Source organism: Hyla sarda, chromosome 6, assembly GCF_029499605.1.
Source record: "Hyla sarda isolate aHylSar1 chromosome 6, aHylSar1.hap1, whole genome shotgun sequence".
NCBI classification, from domain to species: domain Eukaryota; kingdom Metazoa; phylum Chordata; class Amphibia; order Anura; family Hylidae; genus Hyla; species Hyla sarda.
The window spans coordinates 252,161,787-252,187,978 of NC_079194.1; the positions used below are offsets into that span (position 1 = coordinate 252,161,787).

Consider the following 26,192-nt stretch of genomic DNA (forward strand, 5'->3'; position numbering starts at 1 on the left):
TGCAGGAACAACTGATGAAGAGTGGGGGTTTAGAAGGCACTAAAATGGGAGCTGCGGGGAACCAGGATAGGAGAGTATGACTTTTTTTTTTATACTGCGCAATCAGCTATTGAGATATATATATAAATTTGTGAACCACAAACACTGTTAGGGGTAGGGGAGGAGGGAGTAGCTTCAGTGAGAGCCCATTCACACTACGTATTTTCCTAGCAAAAATTTGCTGCGAAAAATCCAGTGCAGCAGACTCCCATTGGTTTCCTTGGGATTCTGCTCCACTATCATTCTGCCGTGGAAATTCGGGATCCCAGATTCTGCTGAAAGAATGAACAGGTTCATTCTTTTGTCGAAATCCATTTAAAAATGCATGGCAGTCGATGGAGACAACCCATTTCCGAACGGTCCTAGCCTGCTGCCCATGGAGTCTCCACCTGGAATTTCTCAGACTAGAGATTCCGTAGTGTAGAAGCACAGACACACAGAGGTGCTGCTGCTTCTACTGTTCTTCTCAGCCCAGTACTGTAATCAAAGTAAAGCTACATGGAAGAGGTTCTACGTTTGCTGTCTAAAGTGAAGACAAATAAATCACAGGGGCCTGATGGGATATACCCAAAATTATTAAAAGAGCTTAGTGGTGAGCTAGCAAAACTGTTAGTGTGAAGCCTAATTAGGCTGTATTTGTGGGAGGGGCGTGAGGTATATAACGCACCACGCCCCGCATCCAGGTGCGTGTGTTGCGTTTGGCGGTTGTACTTGTGCACCGCTGTGAGCTCCCACGTCTTCCAAGCTGAAGCTGTTTCTACCATCTCGGAGAAGAAGCGCCATCTCGGTAGGGTAAGCCGCCGCAAGGCATGCGTTATGGGGTTTTCAATGTCTGCACCGGCCCACGTGTCACGTTAGCGAATGTTTTCCCCATTCCAGGGCAGCAGGGAGGGAACAGGGGAGGGATCCTGCACTATCCAGCGCAGGGAGCCGGTACTCACGCGGGGATCCGGGCGGGTACCGGAGCGTCTGTCTCGTTTTTCTGGTTGTCTGGCGGGGATCTCGGGGGGGGGGGAGGGGGGGGGGAGGGGGGTTGCGGGGGATTCCGGTGTCTGGCATGCTCCCGGTCAAAGACCACCCGGCGGTCGGGGGCAGTTTCCCTAGTGTCAGGCGCAGGGGAGGCGTGACTATCCAGAGGAGGGGAGGGGCCAGCGCCGTACCACGGGGTCAGCGGCACCATTCACACGCACCTCTCGGCACCCGGGCGGTGCGGACGGGGAGTCTCGTCATTCCTGTCGGTCTAGTGTCCGGCGGGGGTGTCGGGGCGCCCCGTTTTGCATCTCCCTCGCCGGGCTGGGGCGAACCCCAGCAAGCTGGGAATTCCGCCCACCTGTTTCTCCTCACAACTGGAGGGGGGCGCAGTTTGTCGGCCGAGTGCCGTGCGGGGCCGGCGTCGATTCCATGGGGACTCACATGGGGCGGCGCCGTCCACGTACGGCTACGATCGGCAGTTGGTCGGACGGAGAATCGCGGTATCCCTGTCGGTCTGGCATGTTGCAGGGGCTAATTTCCGCGTTTCCCTTTGTGGGGCCCGGGGAGTCAGCGTCCCCCATGCCGGTCGGGGGGGGGGGGGGGTCGGGGGGTGATCCCCGGCAGGCACCTGAGTGGGTGGGGCCAGCACTGTACCACAGGGGGGCTACAGGTCCAACACTAGTTATTGCGGGGCATTTTCGCTCCACCCGGAGGGAAGGGGGGGGGGGGTCCGGTGGGGCATCAGCGGCGGGGTCATTCACCCGCCCGCCGCGGGTGTCCCGCAGGGCGCCGGCAGGTCTGGGGGGGGGGCAGCGGTCAGGGACGGTCCAAGGCAATAAGCGTTGTTGCCGGTGGCCGGTTCGGCAGTCAACCATTTCCCCAGCATGTCAGCTTACACAACCACTCTCAGAGGCAGATGCGCGCAAGCTCCCGATTCACAACTCGGTCACGAGTCATGCTACCCGAATCACTATAGGTTCCCCAAAACAATCAGGCACTCGTATCATACTGTCACAACCACAATGTGTAGAGATGACACAATTAAATGATGATGATGATAAGTATGATTGGATACATCCCATTCACAGGCACGTTGATAGAATCTGATGCAGTTGTTTTTAAATTTGTTTGTCACACAGCACGGGTTGTTAGTTTCAAGCAAGTTACAGCACGGTCCGTGTCCTTGCAGTGGACAGTTGTCATCAGGTCAGATCAGGTGGGTTGAATACCAGATAGGTAACAGGTCATCGGTAGTCATGAGACTTAGGTTGCCAGGCTCGTTGTCACAAATCACACGGCTACATGTGTCACAATGATCAAGGATAGGCAGTAGTTGTTACCGATATCCTGGCTCGCCTTCCAGGGGAGATTACTGTAGATTTATTGTTACTGACACGTCTTCAGAGCAATCAATAAATCTTACATCGGACTACTGATACATCCTGACTCATCTTCAGGAGCAACCGCCTCAATACTGTTACTGACACGCCTTTGGAGCAGTATGAGTTTCCGTCACAATCACGGTTATCGTCACGCTCAACATCTCGGCCCACAGCACACAAGCTCTCACATAGGCAGTCGGTCTTACCATTGACTCTGACACGTCTTCAGAGCCAGGGGCCTCTGCACAGGACCGCCGCCAGGTTCTGGGTCACGTCGTTTGTTACACATAGACCGTGGTTTTACCGCGATACCTGACACGTTCTTCAGGGGAAGCCACGGTTGCTATTGTTACCGACACGTCTTCGGAGCAATAGTCTTGTTACATGCTGCATCCTAATCCTTATGACATACGCACCGGCCCATAAACACACGGAGGCACAGGCCTCAACACCGTCACATAACCACACTCGGCTATGGCACCATACAACAACACCTGTACGCTTCCCCTTCTCAAGAGCCATCAGGCTCAATTCACAGTTGTCTCTACGGGGCACCTGCCGTTCTAGCAAGTTTCCATGTTTTGGGGGTCAGGTAAAAATTACATGTCTTCTGTTGTCTTAGGTTTCGGTCATTGGACGTTTATTGGTTGTATCAGCTAGGGAGTGGCAGGTCAGTATTGTTATCAAAGGTGGCAGGGGCATCAGTAGGGTCATTGTTTTCTCACAGTGTTCGCTTCTTTCTCCCCGGCACCCACTTGGACCGGACAGGTCAGAGTGTGGCAATATGTCTCACGGATCAGATATCGAAGATCCTTTATCGGTGCCAGATACCCCTGCCAGAAGCTCCGAACGCGGAGTCACGTCCTCCAAGTACCGCTCATGGACTATACCGAAATTGATGGAGGAACTCCGTAGGAGGAACGTTCCTTTTCCGGCATCAGCCCGCAAATCTGAACTATTCAAGTTATTGATGGTTGACCCAGGGGCAGGGAGTAGTGGGGAAACAGGCCCAGGGCAGTCTTCATCAGCTACCCTTGACGAACTGCATACCATGATGACCTCCGTGATGTCATCAATTGCAGCGTTCAACTCCAGACTGGATTCACTGGAGCAGGGCAGTACCCGGGATCCGGCGATCCCCGACAGGGGGGCTACCCTTTCAACCCCACAAGCCGCAGTGTCAGGTACGCACGAGGGAGCCCCCAAAATTGCCCCGGCTCATTTCGTGCCTGCCTCTATCCGCAAGGACATATTAGAGGGGAAAGACATAAACTTAGCATCATTGCTTATCACGTCTCAAGACCTCACGGAGACAAAGACAGTCGCCTGCGGTGAGCTGTCAGTAGTACTAAAGAGCAAGGATGCCAGGCTAAGTCGCAAATTGACTTTCCAAGAATTCGTCCTGGCATTCAGTATGTTCAGGGACATAATATGCTCGGCAAAGCCAGAACGTAGGGAGGAGCTGGATCTATACCTCTATCAAATCACGGAATTTTCATATAAGTACGGGGGAAGTCATTTCTACGACTACCACCGATCTTTCTCCGCCAAGGCGGCAGCAGCGCACAGCCAATTCGGTTACATGACCGACTGGAGCCTGGTGGACACAGTGCTGTTCTGCAAGCACTTCGCAGGCCTGAAATCACCGGCCTGTGCGACTTGCCAATCCATCTTCCATTCCACAGCCTGGTGCAGTAACCACCAGCCCGAGGCCAGCACTAGCAGAGGTGGCACGTCCGGGTCAGGCTCCAATCCAAAGGTCACTCCTACAGTTGACAAACTAGGGCGGCCGGTCCGATATTTAGGACGCAGTCAAATCTGCAACAATTACAATTTGACCATGTGTAATTACAACAATTGCAGATTGTTACATGTATGTTTCCTATGCTATAGGGCCCACCCAAGTACAATGTGCTAGGTAAAAGGGCAAGCATGACTAGGCGGGGTCAGGATACAGGCTCTGGCACAAGTACTAACAGATCATCCCGACCAAAGCTGGGTCAAGTGGTTGATCAATGGATTCACCCAAGGGTTCCACACTGGTCTAGTGGCTTTACCCCAGTGCACTTTCGAGTGCAAAAATTTGCGTTCAGCTATCCAGGAACCCCATGTAGTATCAGATCTGCTCAAGGTGGAGCTCGACCGGGGTTATATCATTGGGCCTTTTCTGCAACCCCCTTTTGAAAGTTGGCGGGTAAGCCCGGTGGGCGTAGTGACGGGCAAATTCAGTAATAAAAAAAGAATGATCTACGATTTGTCCGCGCCCCATTCTTCGGCAATTCCTAGCTTAAATTCACTGATTCCATCAAACGAGGTGTCGATGAAATACACGTCTGTCGATCAGGCCATCCAGATGGTATTACACCTAGGTCCGGCAGCATGGTTGTCCAAGGCGGACATCACAGATGCCTTCAAATTACTACCGATACACCCCGATCTCTGGAAATGGCATGGCATTAAGTGGCAAGAAACATACTATTTCGCGACCAAACTAACATTCGGATCAAAAAGCAGCCCATGGCTTTTCGACCAACTCGCACAAGCATTACACTGGGCTTTAGTAAATACTAGGAACTGTTACCACGTTCTACACTACTTAGATGACTTCCTGCTTCTTGAACCTTCCACTTCTCACCCTGCGGATCTATCCAGCCTCTTACAGCTGTTTTCTTTTCTTGGTGTTCCAGTGTCCCCCAACAAGACGGAGGGCCCCACCACAAGGTTAACCTTCTTGGGTATTGTCCTAGACTCAGTTTCACTACAGGCCAGCCTCCCTCCCGAGAAGCTAAACAGGATACAAGAAATGGTACACAAATTCACAGTCACTAGGGTCACCACAAAGGCAGAGCTCCAGAGCCTACTGGGCATGTTAGCCTTCGCCATGCGGATCATACCACAGGGCAGAGCTTTCACTTCCCGTCTACTTGCCTTACTTCCAACAGGTATTACCCAAGATAGTCCCATCCATCTCGACCCCCAGGCCATGGCCGACTTGGTGATGTGGGACAGTTACATCTCACAATGGAACGGGATCTCCATGTTCATCCCTGCCGTCTCGGATGATTCACCCAGAATCATCTCGGACGCATCAGCATCTGTTGGTTTCGCTGCAATATTTGGTAGTCACTGGTTGGCAGATCGCTGGCCAGTAGAGGTGCTATCCATAGCCAGCTTCCTCAAGACATCAGCACTTTTCGAAATTTACCCCATAGTAGCAGCGGCTCAGACATGGGGGCACAGTTGGACAGGACAGACGGTCCAGTTCTCCTGTGACAATGTGTCCACAGTCGAGATCATAAACAAAGGGAGATCTAAGTCACCTGAAATCATGAAATTTATGAGGAGATTGGTATGGCTTTCGCTGCAACATAAGTTCAATTTTGTCTGTAAACATGTGGCGGGTGTTGTGAATCTGGCAGCTGATGCCTTGTCTAGATCTAAAGTAGATGTTTTCTTCCAGGTGATGCCCGAAGCGGATCTCGCGGGTTATCCGGCACCACCATGTGCCACGTTAAGGATGGATTAGCTCATTATTCAAATGTCACGCTTAAACTTATAAAGAAATCTCTCGCTCCTAGCACCAAGAAGTCATACGACGCCGCTCTGTCTTCATACAAATATTTCCTCACCACATTCAACATTCCGTTTTCTTACGATACACAAACCATACTATCATACATTGGCTTCTGCCATTCAGCCCGCAATCTATCACCCTCCACTATCAAACAACATTTAGCCGGCATCCAACATTTCATCTCCCTCTCTCACCCTGACAAACCGTCCATCATGTCAGTACACACAATCAAGGCAGCACTCAAAGGGGCTCAGCTCAGCAGAACACCTGCCAGCCCAGGCCGCCTTCCCATTTCAGCAGAATTGTTCCGTTCCATGTCAGACCTTCTGGACAAGAGACCGTTTGGGTTCATGCCCAGTTTAGTTTTAAAAGCCGCAATTTACTTAGCCTTCTACGGTTTTCTCCGGCCAGGGGAATTCACGTGCAGGTCAGTACACTCACCAGCCTTGGCCATATCACAATTGATAAGGGTAGAGGGCCAGTTTGAGCTAAGCCTTAAGGTCACGAAGACGGCCAGGGGCGGGGCTATTATCAAATATTTTCCGTCAGAAAATCCCTGGTGCCCCGTGGCTGTACTATCAAGTTTAACGCAAGCTTTGGGAACAAAACCTGTCAATTCACCTTTGCTGCCATTCAATTCAGCCGCACTCACCACGTCACAGTTCTGTAACCACGTCCGTATCCTGATCAATACCCTGGGTCTGGAGGCAAATAAGTTTTCGGGCCATTCATTCCGCATTGGCGCAGCTTCCTCAGCTTCTGCACACAAGGTTCCACCTCACATCATTAGGAAGTTAGGGCGTTGGAGTTCAGGCTGCTTTGCCACATATATTCCAGATCCCCGAGTAGAGATGGCTGACGTGTTTAAACATTTGGCTCTTTAATTCAATAAACCATTTTCTTATACCCTACTTAACTGTCTTTCATTTTTGCCCACTAAAGGCTGATCCTCGGTCACGGTTTCCAGGCACAAGTTCAACCGTATATACATGAGTATTGGTATTTAATGTTTTATTACAGGTGAAGGCGAGTTCACTACATACAGGTAAGTCATTCTTACTCCTTCCCAGACCTTAGCACGCGGTTAGCACTGACCACAAGTGTGAAGCCTAATTAGGCTGTATTTGTGGGAGGGGCGTGAGGTATATAACGCACCACGCCCCGCATCCAGGTGCGTGTGTTGCGTTTGGCGAAACCCACCCTTTCCCCCCCTCTCTTTTTCATAAATCCTTACATAGGGGATGCCCACTAAAGGCTGATCCTCGGTCACGGTTTCCAGGCACAAGTTCAACCGTATATACATGAGTATTGGTATTTAATGTTTTATTACAGGTGAAGGCGAGTTCACTACATACAGGTAAGTCATTCTTACTCCTTCCCAGACCTTAGCACGCGGTTAGCACTGACCACAAACAGATTTATTTAACCAATCAATGGTAACAGGAGTCGTCCCGCAAGATTGGAAATTAGCAAATTTCGTGCCCATTAACAAGAAAGGTAGTAGGGAGGAATCAAGCAACTATAGGCCAGTAAGTCTGACATCAATAGTGGGGAAATTTATGGAAACCCTACTAAAGGATAGGATTGTGGAACATCTAAAATCCCATGGATTGCAAGATGAAAAACAACATGGGTTTACTTCAGGGAGATCATGTCAAACAAATCATATTGATTTTTTTGACTGGGTGACTAAAGTAAAAGATGGCGAAGGGGCAGTAGACACTGCATATCTAGATTTAAGTAAGGCTTTTGACACTGTCCCACATAGAAGACTTATGAATAAACTACAGTCATTGAGCTTGGACTCCCATATTGTTGAGTGGATTAGGCAGTGGCTGAGTAACATTCAACAGAGGGTTGTAGTCACTGGAGAATATTCAGAGCACGGTATTGTCACCAGTGGGATACCTCAGGGATCTGCACTGGGACCAATTTTGTTTAATATGTTCATTAGTGATATCACAAAAGGTCTCGATGGTAAGGTATGCCTTTTTGCTGATGACACAAAGATATGTAACAGGGTTGATGTCCCTGGAGGGATACGTCAAATGGAAAAGCATTTAGGAAAACTAGAAGAATGGTCAGAACTCTGGCAACTGAAATTTAATGTGGATAAGTGCAAGATAATGCACCTGGGGCATAAAAACCAAAGGGCAGAATATAGAATATTTGACACAGTCTTGACCTCAATATCTGGGATTTAGGAGTAATTATTCCAGAAGACTTAAAGGTAGGAAGACAATGTAATAGAGCAGCAGGAAACGCTAGCAGAATGCTTGGATGTATAGGGAGAGGTATAAGCAGTAGAAAGAGAGAAGTGTTCATGCCGCTGTACAGAACACTGGTGGGACCTCACTTGGAGTATTGTGCGCAGTACTGGAGGCTGTATCTCCAAAAGGATATAGATACTCTAGAGGGAGTTCAAAGAAGACACTAAACTAGTACATGGATTGCAGGATAAAACTTACCAGGAAAGGTTAAAGGACCTTAACATGTATAGAAGAAAGAAGAGACAGAGGGGATATGATAGAGACTTTTAAATACATAAAGGGAATCAACACTGTAAAGGAGGAGAGCATATTAAAAAGAAGAAAAACTACCACAAGAGGACATAGGTTTATATTAGAGGGGCAAAGGTTTATGCAGTAATATCAGGAAGTATTACTTTACTGAGAGAGTAGTGGATGCATGGAATAGTCTTCCTGCAGAAGTGGTGCTGCAAATACAGTGAAGGAGTTTAAACATGCATGGGATAGGCATAAGGCTATCCTTCATATAAGATAGGGCCAGGGACTATTGATAGGATTCAGATTATTGGGCAGACTAGATGGGCCAAATCGTTCTTATCTGCAGACACATTCTATGTTTCTATATCCACATCTATAAAGTAGCCAGATGTTTACCGCTTGTACCGGATCCATTGATTTCAATGAACTATATATGGATATACTAGTTACTATGGAGGAATTTATCATTTTAACAGTTTATGTGTGTATATTTGCCTCACAATTGGTGCTGCGCAACGTCTCAGGGTCTTTTTTAGTTTACACTTTATTTTTTCTAAATTCTGTACAGACCAGCTGTTAAGGTTAGTCTTTAGCAGTGGTAATTAATTCATCAATTGAGACTCTTTTTAAAAAAGTTGCATATTTTTGTGCAAAGACCTCCAAAAAGTTGTAAAAATACAGCAGCCCTGACTAAGCTTAGCTTTTTGGTGTATGTGTGGAAAAGTCGCAAATTTATGTTCAGCGGAATAAAAAGTTTCTAAATTTTGTGCAACAAATAAATCTTGTGCCTGCACAAAATTTGTCAAATGCCCTGCAGCCTTTTTTTTTTTTTTTTATAAATTTGGTGAACCTACACATTATAAGCACACAAAATAAAGGTGGACAAAAATGCATCACCTACAATGATGAATTCCCCACTATGTTCATAAATTTTGAGCATAGTAACCACTAGAACATTGAAAACAAATAATCTAGCGTGGATAGGTCATGGTTATACACCATTGATTCCCAACCGGGGTGACCCGGCACACTGGGGTGCCGTTCAGCACTGCCAGGGGTGCTGCGAGATTTTGCAGTGAATTTTTCATTTTATTTTCTTAATGCCCCGGTCTGCGCGCCTACGACTCACAGCAACGCAAGGGGGAAAGGAAGCCTGTGTGCGCACACAGCATCCCCCTCCCCCTTGTGGCGCAGTGAGCCAAAAATGGTGCCCTGCTTCAACTATAAGATGCAGATGCTGGATTCCTGTGCCGGCTTGCTTAAAGTACTGCACCTTTTCCACCTCTCTGTTTACCCCCTCTCAACCCTGTCCACTCTCCCACCCCACCCCCACCCCCCGTCACTCATGTCCACCCTCCTGTCATCCATGTCCACCCTCCTTGTCATCCATGTCCGCCTTGTCCACCTCAATGTCCATTCCTGTCACCCATGTCCACCCCCCCATCACTCATGTCTACCCTCTTGTCATCCATGTTCTCCTTGTCCACCTCTCTGTCACCCATGTTCACCCCCCCATCACCAGTGTTCACCATCCTGTCATCCATGTCCCCCTCCCTATCCATCCCTGTCACCCATGTCCACCCCCCATCACCCATGTCCACCCTCCTGTCATCCCTGTCCACCCTCCCGTCATCCATGTCCGCTTTGTCCACGTCCCTGTTCATCCCTGTCACCCACGTTCACCCCTCTGTCCTTTTGTCACCCCAGTCCACCCCTCTCTGTCACTCCTGTCCAACCCTCTTTTACCCCCTTGTCCACCCTCTTGCCATCCATGTCCACCCCCTCGATCCAACCCTCTGTCACCCCTGTCCATCCCCCATCACTCATGTCTACCCTCCTGTCATCCATGTCCCCCTTGTCCACCTCCCTGTCCATCCCTGTCACCCATGCCCACCCCCCGTCACCCATGTCCACCCCCCCATCACCCATGTCCACCCTCCTGTCACCCATGTCCACCCTCCTGTCACCCATGTCCACCTTGTCCACCCCCTGTCCATCCCTGTCACCCATAGTCACCCCTCTGTCCCTTTGTCACCCCAGTCCACCCCTCTCTGTCACTCCTGTCCAACCCTCTTTTACCCCCTTGTCCACCCCTCTGACCTCCTGTCTCCCATGTCCACCCTCCTGTCATCCATGTCCACCCCCTCAATCCAACCCTCTGTCACCCATGTTCACCCTCTATTGTCCACCATTCTGACCACATCCTTTTCACCCATGTCCACCCCCTATTCACCCCTCTGCCCCTTTGTCACTGCTGTCCACCCCTGTTACCACCTTGTCAATTCTGTCCACCCCTCTGTCACCCACGTTCACTGTTCTAAACCCATCAAACACCCATGTACACCACCCTACACCCCACCGTCACCCCACTACACCCCTCTGTCACTCCCCTATACCCCTTTGTCACCCATATACACCCCTCTGTCACCCTGCAGTATATTGTCCTTTATGTTGCTGCTTCTGAGCCTATGTTAGAGAGAGACAGAGACAGGGGAGTAGGATTTTTTCTTTTCTGTTTACACTGTACGTGATGCATCATGACAGGCAGTCTTCAGCTACTATGAGTCTGAGAGGGAAAACTGACAGAGAGAAGGAAAACTGCTGATAAATGCAGGATACAAGGGATATATTGGCCAGGAACACTGCAATTTTTATGTACACATGATGGCTTATTTTGAAGTTACTTGAAAGACATTTAAGACACCTATGAGCTCCCTACGTCCTAACCAAGTAATAAGACTAATAGATAGTTAAAAATGTATTCCTTTCCCCTTCTTCCACTGCAGGAATATGTTTGGGGGTGCAGTGGGTTTTATTTACCATTGATGATCAATTGGTATCAGAGGCGCAGTTTGAAATTTCAGGACACTGATACAATAGGAACTGAATACACACGGGGGCCCCACGTCAAACCACCAATATGCCCCGCACACACTATGACATGACTTATGTTAAGTCCACCTAGACTGACTATCCAGCCAACATTTTATGTGGCTTCTTGGCCTAAGGGTATTTGGGCATGATGATATTTATTACATCTGCAATGGTTAAAGCCATGTCACTGACTTAGGCCAAAAACATATGAAACACCAAATCTGAAACCCCATTTTAGACACTATTGAGTGAGGTAATGCAATAGGATTCCAAAGCTGAACAGAATATTACCAAGGCCCATGCTGAACTCCACAGGAGTGAGGTAGCCATTATTGCTCTGGTCTAGACTGTCAAATACAGCTTCCAATTGTTCTGGTGTGAGAGGAAGCTCATTCTGTAGCCGCTAAAAGAAAACAAAAGAAAACCAGACATAAATAAGTCAGTATTGTAAAAGCATGATACTCGTCCTCTGGGAGACCCCAATCTATCCCCCTAGGTTACAGTGCATTATTGCATTGGCTTGACCAAGTATGTTTACTGAACAAAGAATTAGATGTGGGTTCACTGTATACAATCGATTTATTGGTAACAATTATGTACTTTTTGGTGGGGATGAGAATTACTTGAGAAGATGACTGCACTGCCGTCCTGACACAGATTATTGACATTTACAGTCATATGCAAAATGTCCCACGTTTTCAGGGATGGAAAATTATTGAAGTTGTTAATAAAAGAGGCATGAACAAGGTTGCCGACTTACCTGAAGATCTCGTTTGGTGATTAACCCTTTATCTTCCTTATCACAAAGTTGGAAAAGTTCCTCAGCTTTTCCCATCATTTCGTCTGAATCTCTTGATAGACGGGACGGTGATGAGCGGCTGGATGCTTTTAACCCTTTTCTTCCCCTAAGACATGGAGAGCACCTTGGAGAAGTACCCATTTGTTCCATGGCTGGGGGAGGGGAGGTGGCAGGGTCTGGCCACCGGTTATTTCAATAGGGAGCTGCAAGGAACACGAGAAAATGCAATATTTAAGTGATGTATTGGTGCCAGGAAACAGAAAAGCTAAAGTTACAATATGTAATGTGAAAAGTACAATATGTGTCAACCTGTTTTACGTTTCTTGCATATTTAGGTGCAAGATGAATTAAACTTCCAAGGTGTGCCCATTCGGGACGATTTGGGCACCTGCTGATCAGCACTCCACATGTTCAACCGCCACTCAGTTCAACCAAAGGAACACAAAACGAGGAGCCCTATGATCAGACAATAACTAACTATCCTACAGATCCAACATATACTGGTTGTTATTTTGGCCCCAAGTACCTTTATTATGCCATCATTTTTATTGTACCCATGGAGGCTGGGAAAGAGAGATGTCTTGCTAAACATCTGATACGTCCATTCAAATGTCTAATTGGACAAGGTGTGTTCGGACACAGAAGGGCTGAGATATATAGTCAGATTCATAACTAGAAAAATAGCCATGTATTCTGATATAGCCTTTCTAAATAATATATATATATAAATCTGTATATAAACCGCCACTGATAAATATGCATGAGAAAAAAAAGCAGAGCATGACTACAGTCTAATCTTCCAGGTTTGCATGTAATCTGTAGCCGAGCATAACATATTTACCATGCGTGACAATGAGGTGGACTGTCCTTAACACAACACACACAAAGCTATAGTATACTTGTTTAGTTAAGCACGGAAAGCACTGAACTGAAAGAACATTCACTGTCACTTTCTAAACACTAAGGAAATTTTCCTCTGTCGGAAACATACAATGCTGAAAGATAATTTGCAGCACAAATTCAAAACAGATCCCTGGATTTTTATCATGGATTCACATTTTGATACGTTATAGATGACTCTGATTAACCCCTTAAAGACACAGCCCATTTTCACTTTAAGGACCAGAGCAAATCTGACCACTGTCACTTTAAGCATTAATAACTCTGGGATGCTTTTACTTATGAATTTGATTCAGAGACATATTTGTGACATATTCTACTTTATGTTAGTGGTAAATTTTTGTCGATACTTGCATCATTTCTTGGTGAAACATTCCAAAATTTCATAAAAAATTTGAAAATGTTACATTTTTATAACTTTGAAGCTGTCTGCTTGTAAGGAAAGTGGACATACCAAATAAAGTACCGTATATATTGATTTACATATAAAATATGTCTACTTTATGTTAACATCATAAAGTTGACATGTTTTTACTTTTTGAAGACATTAGAGGGCTTCAAAGTATAGCAGCAATTTTCCAATTTTTCACATATATTTCAAAATCTGAATTTTCCATAGACCAATTCAGTTTTGAAGTGAATTTGAGGGTCTTTATGTTAGAAATACCCTATAATGGACCCCTCAACGTATTCAAAATGCATTCAACGCATTCAGAAAGTTTGTTAACCCTTTAGGTGTTTCACAGGAATAGCAGCAAAGTGGAGGCGAAAATACAAAATCTTCATTTATTACACTAACATGTTCTTGTAAACCCATATTTTTTATTTTCACAAGGGATAAAATGAGAAAAAGCCCCCCCCCCCCCAAAAAAAAAAATTGTAACCCAATTTCTCTCAAGTAAGGAAATACCTCATATGTGGTTGTAAAGTGCTTTGTGGGCGCAGTAGAGGGGTCAGAAGAGAAGGAGCGACAATGGGATTTTGGAGAGCGAATTTTGCTGAAATGGTTTTTGCGGGCATGTCGCATTTAGGAAGCCCCCATGGTGCCAGAACAGCGAAAAACACCTCACATGGCATACTATTTGGGAAACGACACCCCTCACGAAACGTAACAAGGGGTGCAGTGAGCCTTAAAGGGGTACTCCGCCCCTAGACATCTTATCCTCAGCGGCAGGACCCCCGTGATCTCCTGTTCGTTTAGAGCGTCGGGTGCAGTGCCAGAGCGCCAGAGGCTTGTGATGTCCCGGCTGCGCCCTGCTCATGATGTCACGGCAATGCCCCCTCAATGCGAGTCTATGGGAGGGGGCGTGATGACCATAGACTCGCATTGAGGGGGCATGGCCGTGAGGTCACGACCGGAGCATGACTGTGATGTCACGAGCCGCCACTCCGCATCGCCAGTCATCCGGCACAGAGCGAAGTTCGCTCCGTGCACCGGATGTCTGGGGTGCCGCAGCGGCAGAACCCCTGTGATCTAACATCTTATCCCCTATGCTTTGGATAGGGGATAAGATGTCTAGGGGTGGAGTACCCCTTTAACACCCCACAGTTTGACGAATTTTCAATAAATTTGGATGTGAAAATGAAAAATTTTAATTTTTTTTCACTAAAATGATGTTACCCCAAATTATTCACTTTCACAAGGGGTAATAGGTGAAAGTGTCCCCCAAAATTTGAAACCCCATTTCTTTCGAGTATGGAAATATCTCATATGAGGATATGAAGTGATCTGCGGCGCAGTAGAGGGAGTAGAAGGAGCGACTTTGGGCTTTTGGAAAGCAAATTTTGCTGAAATGGTTTTTGGGGGGCATGTCTCATTAAGGAAGCCCCCATGGTGCCAGAACAGCGAAAAAACACCCCACATGGCCCTCTATTTGGGAAACTACACCCCTCAAGGAAAGTAACAAGGGGTACAGTGAGCCTTAACACCCCACAGGTGTTTGACGACTTTGCGTTGAAGTTGGACGTGAAAATGAAAATTTTTCTTTTTTATTAAAATGCTGATGTTACCCCAAATTTTTAATTTTTACAAGGGATAATAGGTAAAAATGTCCCCCAAAATTTGTAACCCCATTTCTCTCGAGTAAGGAAATATCTCATATGTGGATGTAAAGTGCTCTGTGGGTGTACTACAATGCTCAGAAGGGAAGGAGTCACAATTTTGGAGAGAGAATTTGGTTGGAATAGAAGTCTGGGGCCAAGTGCGTTTACAAAGCCCCCGTGGTGCCAGAACAGTGGACCCCCCTCACGTGACCCCATTTTGGAAACTACACCCCTCATGGAACCTAACAAGGGGTGCAGTGAGCATTTACACCGCACTGGCGTTTGACAGATCTTTGGAACAGTGGGCTGTGCAAATGAAAAATAAAATTTTTCATTTTTCTATGGACCACTGTTCCAAAAATCTGTCAGACACCTGTGTGGTGTAAATGCTCACTGCACCCCTTGTTACATTCCGTGAGGGGTCACATGTGGGTGGTTTTATTTTTTTGTGTTTATGTCAGAACCACTGTAACCAGCAGCCACCCCTGTGAAATCACCAATTTAGACCTCAAATGTACATGGTGCGCTCTCACTCCTGAGCCTTTACATCCACATATGGGGTATTTCTGTACTTCCGAGAAATTGTGTTACAAATTTTGGGGGTCTTCTTTTCCTTTTGCCCTCTTATGAAAATGAAAAGTATGGGGCAACACCAGCATGTTAGTGTATAAAATAAAATAAATTACACTTACATGCTGGTGTAGACCCAAACTTTACCTTTTCATAAGGGGTAAAAGGAGAAAAAGCCCCCAGAAATTTGTATTGCAATTTCTCCTGAGTACGGGAATTCTCCATATGTGGCCCTAAACTGTTGCCTTGAAATACGACAGGGCTCCGAAGTGAGAGAGCGCCATGCACATTTGAGGCCTAAATTTTGGATTTTCATAGGGGTACCCTGTACATTCAATTGGGGGGGGTCAGACCTTCAGCTATTGAAAAACTACAACCCCCAGCATGCACTGACAGACCATGCACGCTAGGAGGCACACTGGTTGGGAAACACTGAGTTAGGTAACAGACTACCGCAGTGTTTCCAAACCACTGTCTGTTTCCTAACTCAATGTTTCCCAACATGTGTGCCTCCAGCTGTTGCAAAACTACAACTCCCAGCATGCATGGTCTGTCAGTACATGCTGGGAGCTATAGTTTTGCAACAGCTGGAGGCACACAAGTTGGGAAACACTGAGTTGGTTGCACAACTACAACCTCCAGCATGCCCAGACAGCCGAAGGGTATGTTGGGAGTTGTAGTTATGCAACAACTGGAGAACAGTTTGGAGACCACTATGTAGTGGTCTCCAAACTGTAGCCCTCTAGATGTTGCAAAACTTCAACTCCAAGCATACCCAGACCACCCAAACATGCTGGGAGTTGTAGTTTGGCAACATCCGAAGGGCCACATGTTGCCAAACTACAACTCCCAGCATGCAGTCTGCAGTTGGACAGTCTCGGCATGCTTTGAATTGACATATGGAGTGCTACAGTTTGGACACCACTGTATAGCCCTCCATATGTTGCAAAACTACAACTCCCAGCATGCCGATACTGTCCATGCATGCTGGGAGTTGTAGTTCTGTAACATCTGGCCCTTCAGATGTTGCAGAACTACAACTCCCAGCATGCCTGGACTGTATGGGCATGCTGAGAGTTGTAGTTTTCAAACTCCTAGAAGCAGCAGTGAAGATGACTTTACAGTGATCTTCACTGCTGCCTCTAATGTCGCCACCGCTGCCTCCACTTGCCTGTGCCTCCTTATTGCCCCTAGTCCCCGTGTGTTGTCAGGTAACTCTCGCCAGACCCCCTCCCCCACATCCACGGCCCCTGCACCATCATCGCCATCTTCCCCGCTCTGCCTGGACTTCAAGGGGTGGGCAGAGCGGGGGATGTGAACTTTCACCCCCTGCCCTGCGATTCCCCAGTCAGTCCTGACCGGGCCAATCGCAGGGGATAGGAGGAGGTGGTACCCCTGCCACCTCGCTCCTATCCTTTAGGACGATTGGGGCTGTCTCGGACAGCTCTGATCATCATTATTTTCTAGGCGATTGGGTCACCAGAGACCCTATCAGCCCAGAATCGCCGCAAATCGCTGATCTGAATTGATTGGTCTCAGGACCCCCCAGGGGTTTGCAAGGGGTGCCTGCTGAATGATTTCAGCAGGCAACCCGGTCCAGTCTCCGAACCGAGATTCCCATGGGCGCACAGACACGCCCTTTGGTCCTTAAGTACTAGGGCGTCAGGGCGTACAGTACGCTTGTGATCCTTAATGGATTAAAGGAGAAGTTCTCCCCAGGAACAGAGCGTGTCGACCACTGCACGAAGCGACGACCAACACACCTCCTCCATGTATCTCTACAGTAGAGCCGGAGATAGCCAAATGCTTCATGCGGCAGCCTTTATGCCCTGTTCCCGGGAAGAGCCATGGGAAAAGTTGTCCTGCACAATAGTTTTCCTTTATCCCCTTAAGGACCAAGCCCATTTTCACCTTAAGGACCAGAGCGTTTTTTGCAATCTGACCACTGTCACTATAAGCATTAATAACTCTGGAATGCTTTTACTTTTCATTCTGATTCAAATGTTTTTTCATGACATATTCTCCTTTAACATTGTGGTAAATTTTTGACGTTTATTTTGAAAATGTTGCATTTTTTTTTCTTTGAAACTCTCTGCTTACAAGGAAATTAGACATATCAAATAAATTATACATTGATTCACAAATACAATATGTCTGCTTTATGTTTGCATCATAAAGTTGAAATGTTTTTACTTTTGGAAGACATCAGAGGGCTTCAAAGTTCAGCAGCAATTTTCAAATTTGTCACAAAATTTTCAAAATCGGAATTTGCAGGGACCAGTTTAGTTTTGAAGTGGATTTCAGGGATCTTCATATTAGAAATACCCCATAAATGACCCCATTATAAAAACTGCACCCCCCAAAGTATTCAAAATGACATTCAGAAAGTTTGTTAATCCTTTAGGTGTTTCACAGGAATAGCAGAAAAGTGAAGGAGAAAATGTTTGCATGTTCTTGTAGACCCAGTTTTTGAAATTTTACAAGGGGTAAAATGAGAAAAAGCCCCCCAAAATTTGTAATACAATTTCTCTCAAGTAAGGAAATGTGGATGTCAAGTGCATTGTGGGTGCACTACAAGGCTCAAAAGGGAAGGAGTGACAATGAGATTTTGGAGAGTGAGTCTTTCTGAAACGGTTTTTGGGGGGCATGTCACATTTAGGAAGCCCCTATGGTGCCAGAACAGCAAAAAAAAAAACAACAACAACATGGCATACAATTTTGGAAACTAAACCCCTCAAGGAACGTAACAAGGGATACAGTGAGAAGTACAGTTTGACGACTTTTCGTTAAAGTCAGATGTGTAAAATTATTTCTTTTTTTTTCTTCACTAAAATGCTATTTTTCCCCAAAATTTTACATTTTTACAAGGGGTAATAGGAGAAAATGCCCCCCAAAATTTGTAACCCCATCTCTTCTGAGTATGGAAATACTCCATATGTGGACATCAAGTGCACTGCAGACACACTGCAATGCTCAGAAGTAAGGAGTCACATTTGGCTTCTGGAAAGCAAATTTTGTTGAAATGGTTTTTGGGGGGCATGTCGCATTTAGGAAGCCCCTATGGTGCAAGAACAGCAAAAACGACCCCACATTGCATACTATTTTGGAAACTACACCCCTCAAGGAACGTAACAAGGGGTACAGTGAGCCTTAACAACCTACAGGTTTTTGACAAATTTGCACTAAAATTGGACGTGAAAATGAAAAATTCGATTTTTTTCACTAAAATGCTGGTGTTACCCCAAATTAAAAATTTTCACAAGGGGTAATAGGAGAAAAAGCCTCCCAAAATTTGTAACCCCATCTCTTCTGAATATGGAAATACCACATATGTGGATGTAAAGTGCACTGCGGGCGAACTACAATGCTCAGGAGAGAAGGAGCTTTTGAAGAGAGAATTTGGTTGGAATAGAAGTCTGGGGCCATGTGCGTTTACAAAGCCCCCATGGTGCCAGAACAGTAGACCCCCCACATGTGACCCAATTTGGGAAACTACACCCCTCACAGAATTTAATAAGGGATGCAGTGAGCATTTACACCCCACTGGCACAGATCTTTGGAACACCTTTTTTCACTTTTACAAACCACTGTTCCAAAAATCTGTCAGACACCTGTGGGGTGTAAATGCTCACTGCACCCTTTATTACATTACGTGAGGGGTGTAGTTTCTAAAATGGGGTCATATGTGGGGGGGTCCACTGTTCTGGCACCATGGGGGCTTTGTAAACACGCATGGCCTTCAATTTCGGACACATTCTCTCTCCAAGAGCCCCATGACGCTCCTTCTCTTCTGAACATTGTAGTTCGTCCGCAGAGCACTTTACATCCACATATGGGGTATGTTCTTACTCAGAAGAGATGGGGCTACAAATTTTGGGGGGCTCTTTTTTCCTATTCTCCCTTGTGAAAATGAAAAATGTAGGGTAACACCAGCATTTTAGTGAAAAAAAACGTTATTTTCATTTTCACATCCAAATTTAATGAAAATTCCTCAAACACCTGTGGGGTGTTAAGGCTCAGTATACCCCTTGTTACATTCCGTGAGGGGTGTAGTTTCCACAATGGGGTCACATGTGGGTATTTATAGTTTTGCGTTTATGTCAGAACTGCTGTTCTGACATAACCAATTTAGGCCTCAAATGTACATAGTGCGCTCTCACTCCTGAGCCATGTTGTACGCCGGCAGAGCACTTTACACCCACATGTACTCCGTACTCAAGAGAAATTGCGTTACAAATTTTGGGGGGTATTTTTTTCCTTTAACCGCTTGTGAAAATTAAAAGCATGGGGCAACACCAGCATGTTAGTGTAAAAATTTAATTTTTTTTTACACTAACATGCTGGTGTAGACCCCAACTTTACCTTTTTATAAGGGGAAAAAGGAGAAAAAGCCCCCAAAATTTGTAACACAATATCTCCAGTGTACGGAAATACCCCATATGTGGCCCTAAACTGTTGCCTTGAAATACAACAGGGCTCCAAAGCGAGAGAGCGCCATGCGCATTTGAGGCCTAAATTGGGGATTTGCATCCGCCACAAAAATACCCTACAACAGTGTCTCCCAAACAGGATGTCTCCAGCTAATGCAAAAATCCCAGCATGCCTTGACAGTCAGTGGCTGTCCGGCAATACTGGGAGTTGTTGTTTTGAACAGCTGGAGGCTCCGTTTTGAAAACCGTGCCGTACAAGACGTTTTTTTTTTTTATTGGGGGGGGGGGGGGGGGGACTGTGTAGGGGTATATGTATATGTAGTGTTTTACTTTTTATTTTGTGTAGTGTAGTGTAGTGTTTTTAGGGTACATTCACACGGGCGGGGGTTTAAAGTGAGTTACTCGCTGGGAGTTTGAGCTGCTGCGAAAATTTGCCGCATCTCAAACTTGCAGCAGAAAACTTGCTGTAAACCCGCCCGTGTGAATGTACCCTGTATATTCACATGGGGAGGGGCAAACCTCCAACTGTTGCAAAAATACAACTCCCAACATGCACTGAGAGACTGAACATGCTGGGAGTTCTAGTTATGCAACAGCTGGGGGCACATTGTTAGCAAAACACAGAGTTTGTTACTTAACTCAGTGTTTTGCAACCAGTGTGCCTCCAGTTGTTGCAAAACTAGAACTCCCAGCATGTACAGTCTCTCAGTGCATGCTGCGAGTTGTATTTTTGCAACAGCTGGATGCACATTGGTTGTGAAACACTGAGTTAGGACACAAACTGTTTCACAACCAATGTGTCTCCAGCTGTTGTAGAACTGCAACAATCAATATACATTGACAGTCGAAGGGCATGCTGAGAGTTGTAGTTTTGAAACAGTTGGAAGCACACTGCTACAACTCCCAGCATGCCCTTTGGTAGTCTGTGCATGCTGGGAGTTGTAGTTATGCAACAGCTGAATGCACACTTTTTCATAGAAAAAATGTGCCTCCAGCTGTTGCACAACTACAACCCCAGCATGCACAGACAACCAAAGGGCATGCTGGGAGTTATAGTTGGAACTCCAGCTGTTGCAAAACTACAACTTCCAGCATGCCCTTTGGCTGTGTATGCTGAGTTGTTGCTAAGCAACAGCAGGAGGTGAACAGGACTCACCTCCTGCTATATCCTGCAGCCAGGACCGCCGCCGCTGCTGCCACTGTCGCCGCACCAGAGGGGACCCTCACCGGACCAGGGAGAGGTAAGAGACCCGATCGCCACCCAGCAGGGTCGTAATTGGTCGGTCCTGTCAATCAATCACGTGATTTTGGGGGGGGGGGCATGGCGGATTACCACGGAAGCTGTTCTGGACGCTTGGGAGCGGAGTACCCCTTTAATGAGCTAATGTGGCTACCTGTTAAGGAATCTGCCCTATTTTTTTTATGTGCATGTGATGCAGATTTAACTGATTCTGTGTGGATTTCGGCACAAATCTGTGTGCTTCATAATCTTACCCTAAAATTAGGTGGGGGGGAGTTGGTATTGTTCAAGACTCACATGAACAACATTTAAGCAGTGATGTAGAAATCAGCAAACATGGTCACATAACGTACAGACTGCACATCACTTGTTCAATGTGACTATAGTTCATACCAATTGTCATATCTGTTTTGCACCAAAACAACTGTACAAGGTCAAATGAAAAGCAGCCAAACTGCAGCGTCTCCATTGTTACCAAAAGAATTAACTCTTTCCTAGCAATGACTATGACATCGGCTACTTGGAGGCCAGCGTGAAAAGAAAAAAACACATTAGTTAAGTATATTTATCAGAACTCGCATACGTATTAAAAGAAATGTTTATGAAGGTATTTTTGTAGAACAATGTTTTTGTGTCATTGGGACTTAGTATCAGAGCAGGCCTTAACTGGGAAATATATTCAAGGGACAGATCCACTTTAATGTAAGAAATGAAAGTCAAAGAAGAGCAAAATACTTAAAATATTGTCCTGCCAAAATAAAAAGTCCCTTAAAACCCTTTTTTGATTATATGCTGGAATATGCCACAATAAGGCAAGTCTACATAGAAAGAAAACCCAATGGATAATAAATGTAATTTGTCTGCTAATTTGGGCTTCTTATGCCTACCTGTTTTTTTGGGTTGGCTGGAGCAGTTGTTCTTAATCCAGATTTTTATGAATATCATCAGTAGCATCATTGGGGCTTATTTGATCCTGACCAGTGGCTTATTATCTTGTTTTCACTGTGGCTATGGTTATTTTTGCTATACGTTTTAATACTTTGTGCTTATGAATATTGATTTATAGGTTTTGCCCAATTGATGATGATCATGACCCCTCGTTCCTCTTTGATATAATTATAATTATTTTTAATGTCTTTTTGGAGATGTTTATGATTCTTTATGTGCGGACTAAGGATCAGTTGTATGTTTAGTTTTCGTCGTCATCTCTTCCTTTTTCTTGGACTCCAGAATAGGTTCTGAGCAGAGTATATCACAGACTACTATACAATGTATGGCTATTAAAATGATGCTATAATGTCTATTTGCCCACCACAACTCTGGCCTCTTGTTTCTCCCCCTCTCTCTTAGCATTTAGAAGACTTGTTTGTAGCCATGCTGGTTCACTTTAGCACCTTCAGGGACCAGGTCTTCAAGCACCCCACCAGGGATTTGAACAAAACAATGAATTATCATTGGCTTTGACTCGGACTTGTTTTGTTTTCTTCAGCTTTGGATAATCGGAAATTTTTCAACGCATCGGCTCACATCCCTAAGGATCATACTGAAAGATCCAGGTTTTATAAAGACTTAACCATCAGATTGATATGCCAAAGGTTTTGATCGTGTAGGATTTCTGAGATACCTGATCACTAGCTATGAATGGGAGAAGCACGAGGCTGTGAGCTTCATTTCCTGCCTGCCACCTGATCCATCTCAATGCAGGTGACTGGTTCCATAAACTTACAATGGAGCCCATGTCCTGCAATCAGACGGATCCCAGTTATATCTACTGATCATTGAAGGAAGTATTTTATAGCAAGCAGGATACATCGCTGTAGGGAGCAGGATATGTGGTGGTGTCACAGGAAGCAGTATATGTCGGGGTACCATAGGGAGCAGTGTGTGTAAAAAAAGGAGTCTTTTAGTTTGATGTGGGGTCTGTAGTCCAAAATTCAAAGTCCTCACCCATACATGGGATAGGTGATAGGTATCTGATTGTTAGGGGTCTAACCTCTGGAAACCCCAGTGATCATGAAAAGAGAGAACCCTTGTCCCTCGGGTGAACGGAGCAACAGTGACACTCTTAATTCTCTATGAGATTTATGAATATTGTTGAGCACTAAACATGTCCATGTACGACGATTCCATAGATAATTAATGGAGTGGCGGGCAATCATCTGTGCTGCTGCTTCATTCACCCAGGAGACAACAGGACCCAGTGGTCAGACGCCCACCGAGCAGAGTATCCCTTATCCTATTGAAAGGTGATTAGTTTAAAGGGGTACTCCAGTGCTTACACATCTTATCCCCTATCCAAAGGATAGGGGATAAGATGCCTGATCGCGGGAGTCCCGCAGCTGGGGATGCCAGGGATCATGCACGCGGCACCCAGTTTGTAATCAGTTCCTGGAGCGTGTTCGCTCCGGGTCTGATTACGGTCGACCGCAGGGCCGGCGGCATGTGACGTCACGCCTCCGCCCCCGTGTGACGTCACGCTCCGCCCCTCAATGCAAGCCTAGGGGAGGGGGCGTGATAGCTATGATCCTGCTGTGATCCCTATTCCAAGTCCTCAGGCACTACTATACCTGGAGAGTAGTATTTGGGTGCATTAGGCAAAACTGAATGTGCAGTGTTAGGGTGCATTCATACAACGTTTTGTACATACGGGTGCCGGATCTGGCGGGGGAGGGGCAAACCGGGCGCTCCCGTACCCCGGGCGGATCAGCCTGTGACTTCATTTACTTTAATGACCTGACCGGAGTCAAACGGTGACTCCGGTCGGCTCAGTTTTGACCCATATGCGGTTTCCTGACCGGACCTAAAACTGTAGGTCCGGTCCAAAACCACATACGGGTCAAAACTGAGTTCGACTCCGGTCGGGTCATTAAAGTAAATGGAGTCACGGGCTGATCCGGCCGGGGTACGGGAGTGCCCGGTTTGCCCCTCCCCCCCCGCCGAATCTGGCAACCGTATGTACAAAACGTGGTGTGAATGCACCCTTAGGGGCACATGAAACAGCAGCAGGCACAGTATTATCAGTAGCAACAGGATGAAAGTGTAAAGGATGGGGGTTGTGTTGTTATAGAGGAAGGGGATGGCTACAGAAAGGGGGCCACATATGTCTTGGTATAGTATGAAGTCTGCTGGAAAAGTTGTCATATTGGTCTAGGTTGGATGAAGAAGAAAAGGGAAAAGAACATCTATAGTCGCCTCACTGTTGGTCACTGGATGTAAATGTTATGTATTATGTTACTGCATCTGATCAGGTCAGAACTGCTCTAATATGGCCATAATACAGACGCATTTTCGAGTTTGATTTATCTCACATGGTTAAAGATTCAATTCTCATCAATGGGACCTTAGGCCTTAGTCATATGGCTGCGGGATATGTACCAGTGCGCTGTGTATTCTGTACCACATAATATGTCCCATAAGAGGAAACAAGGAAAATTGAAAGTTTTGGGAAAGGATGTCCTGCTGACAGTTTCCAATCTGTTTTTGGTAATAAAAAAAAATATATATTAACTCAGGCTTGCAACAATAAACCAGTAAACCAGTGTGGAATACAGGTGTAGGGGGGCACGATTACACTGTCAGAGAAATAAAGTGGAAATTATAATGTGGCAAATAATGATGAGCGGCATAGGCCATATTCAAATTTGCGATATTTTGCGAAGATTTAGATGAATATTCGTCCTTTATTCACAAATTTCACATTTTTATTCACTTTTTTCTCCATGCGTAAGTCGTAATAAAATTCGCAACATGCGCAATTATATATTTCAACAAACTACTTTCCTATTGGTTGCTAGGGATGTTGCTAACCTCTGACAACTGTATTTGCAGCCTTCTCATCGGCCCACAAGCTTAAAGAAGGGAGGGATCAGTGTCCTTTAGAAGTGACGATATTCGCATATTTTTCGCATAAAATTTGCATTCGTATATTCCCCTTCTTTGGGCCACAAGCTGGAAGCAGGGAGGGATGATCACTTTTTATATATATATATATATATATATATATATTTATATTTATATATAATTTGCAATATTCTAAACATTCGTGAAATCGTGAAGTGCTGATATTCAGGAAAAAAATGTGCTACTCGAATATTCGCTTTCAACACTAGTGGCGAGTGGTACAAAAGGGGCATTATTATAGACCTAAAAGGTGCACTCGTAAATATTGGTGGCACTGAGCAGATCACTGTTTTAGTGTGTGTGGGCACTATTAATCAATGAAGTACAAAAGGTGGCACTATAAGTCTAGGGCTACATGGCAACTTTGGATATGACACAGATCACAGTTTGCAGTGTTGCAATCCCTGAATTGTGCAGCTTCTTAGTTAATGTAAGTGAATGAGGCTGTTTTGCGACTCACAAATTGCCGCAAGCAGAAATCCGTCCTAAAAGGATTCATCACATTTGTTGGGTTGCGATTTGCAACGCTGCTCCATTCACTCACATGCAGCACAATTCAAACCAAGTAACCCATGACCCACTTTTATTTTTTCCAAGGGCCATTATTAGTCTAGAACCGGCCCTGGTGTGGTTAGAGAGAGTCAAAAGACATGTCATATTTAGCTCAAGCATCATAAAAAATTTGACATAAGTGTCTCCAAGTAAAATGTAGACCACAGAAGTTGGATAATGGACATAGTGAACATTCCTTGTATTATGGACATATTATAACTGGATCTACATCACTATGTGATAAAACGCTGTAAGCTTTTGTGCATCTTTTGACAGCGGTGGCAACAAGTGGCGTTTTAGGATATTGCTGAAGTTTGGCGACATTTAATTAGATGTAGAACACACATATATATATTATTTATTTATATATATATATATATATATATATATATATATATATATATATATAT

General features: G+C 45.6%; 1 protein-coding gene across 1 annotated transcript in view; it reads right to left on the reverse strand.

Annotated features, from left to right (window-relative positions):
• The window catches only part of CRACR2B (calcium release activated channel regulator 2B), a gene marked incomplete in the record, with an annotated part of 88,443 nt that overhangs the window by 28,922 nt on the left and 33,329 nt on the right, over positions 1–26,192 (reverse strand). The window contains 2 exon segments of the mRNA XM_056528464.1: positions 11,640–11,751; positions 12,109–12,350. Coding sequence (XP_056384439.1) covers positions 11,640–11,751; positions 12,109–12,297 — 301 coding nt within the window.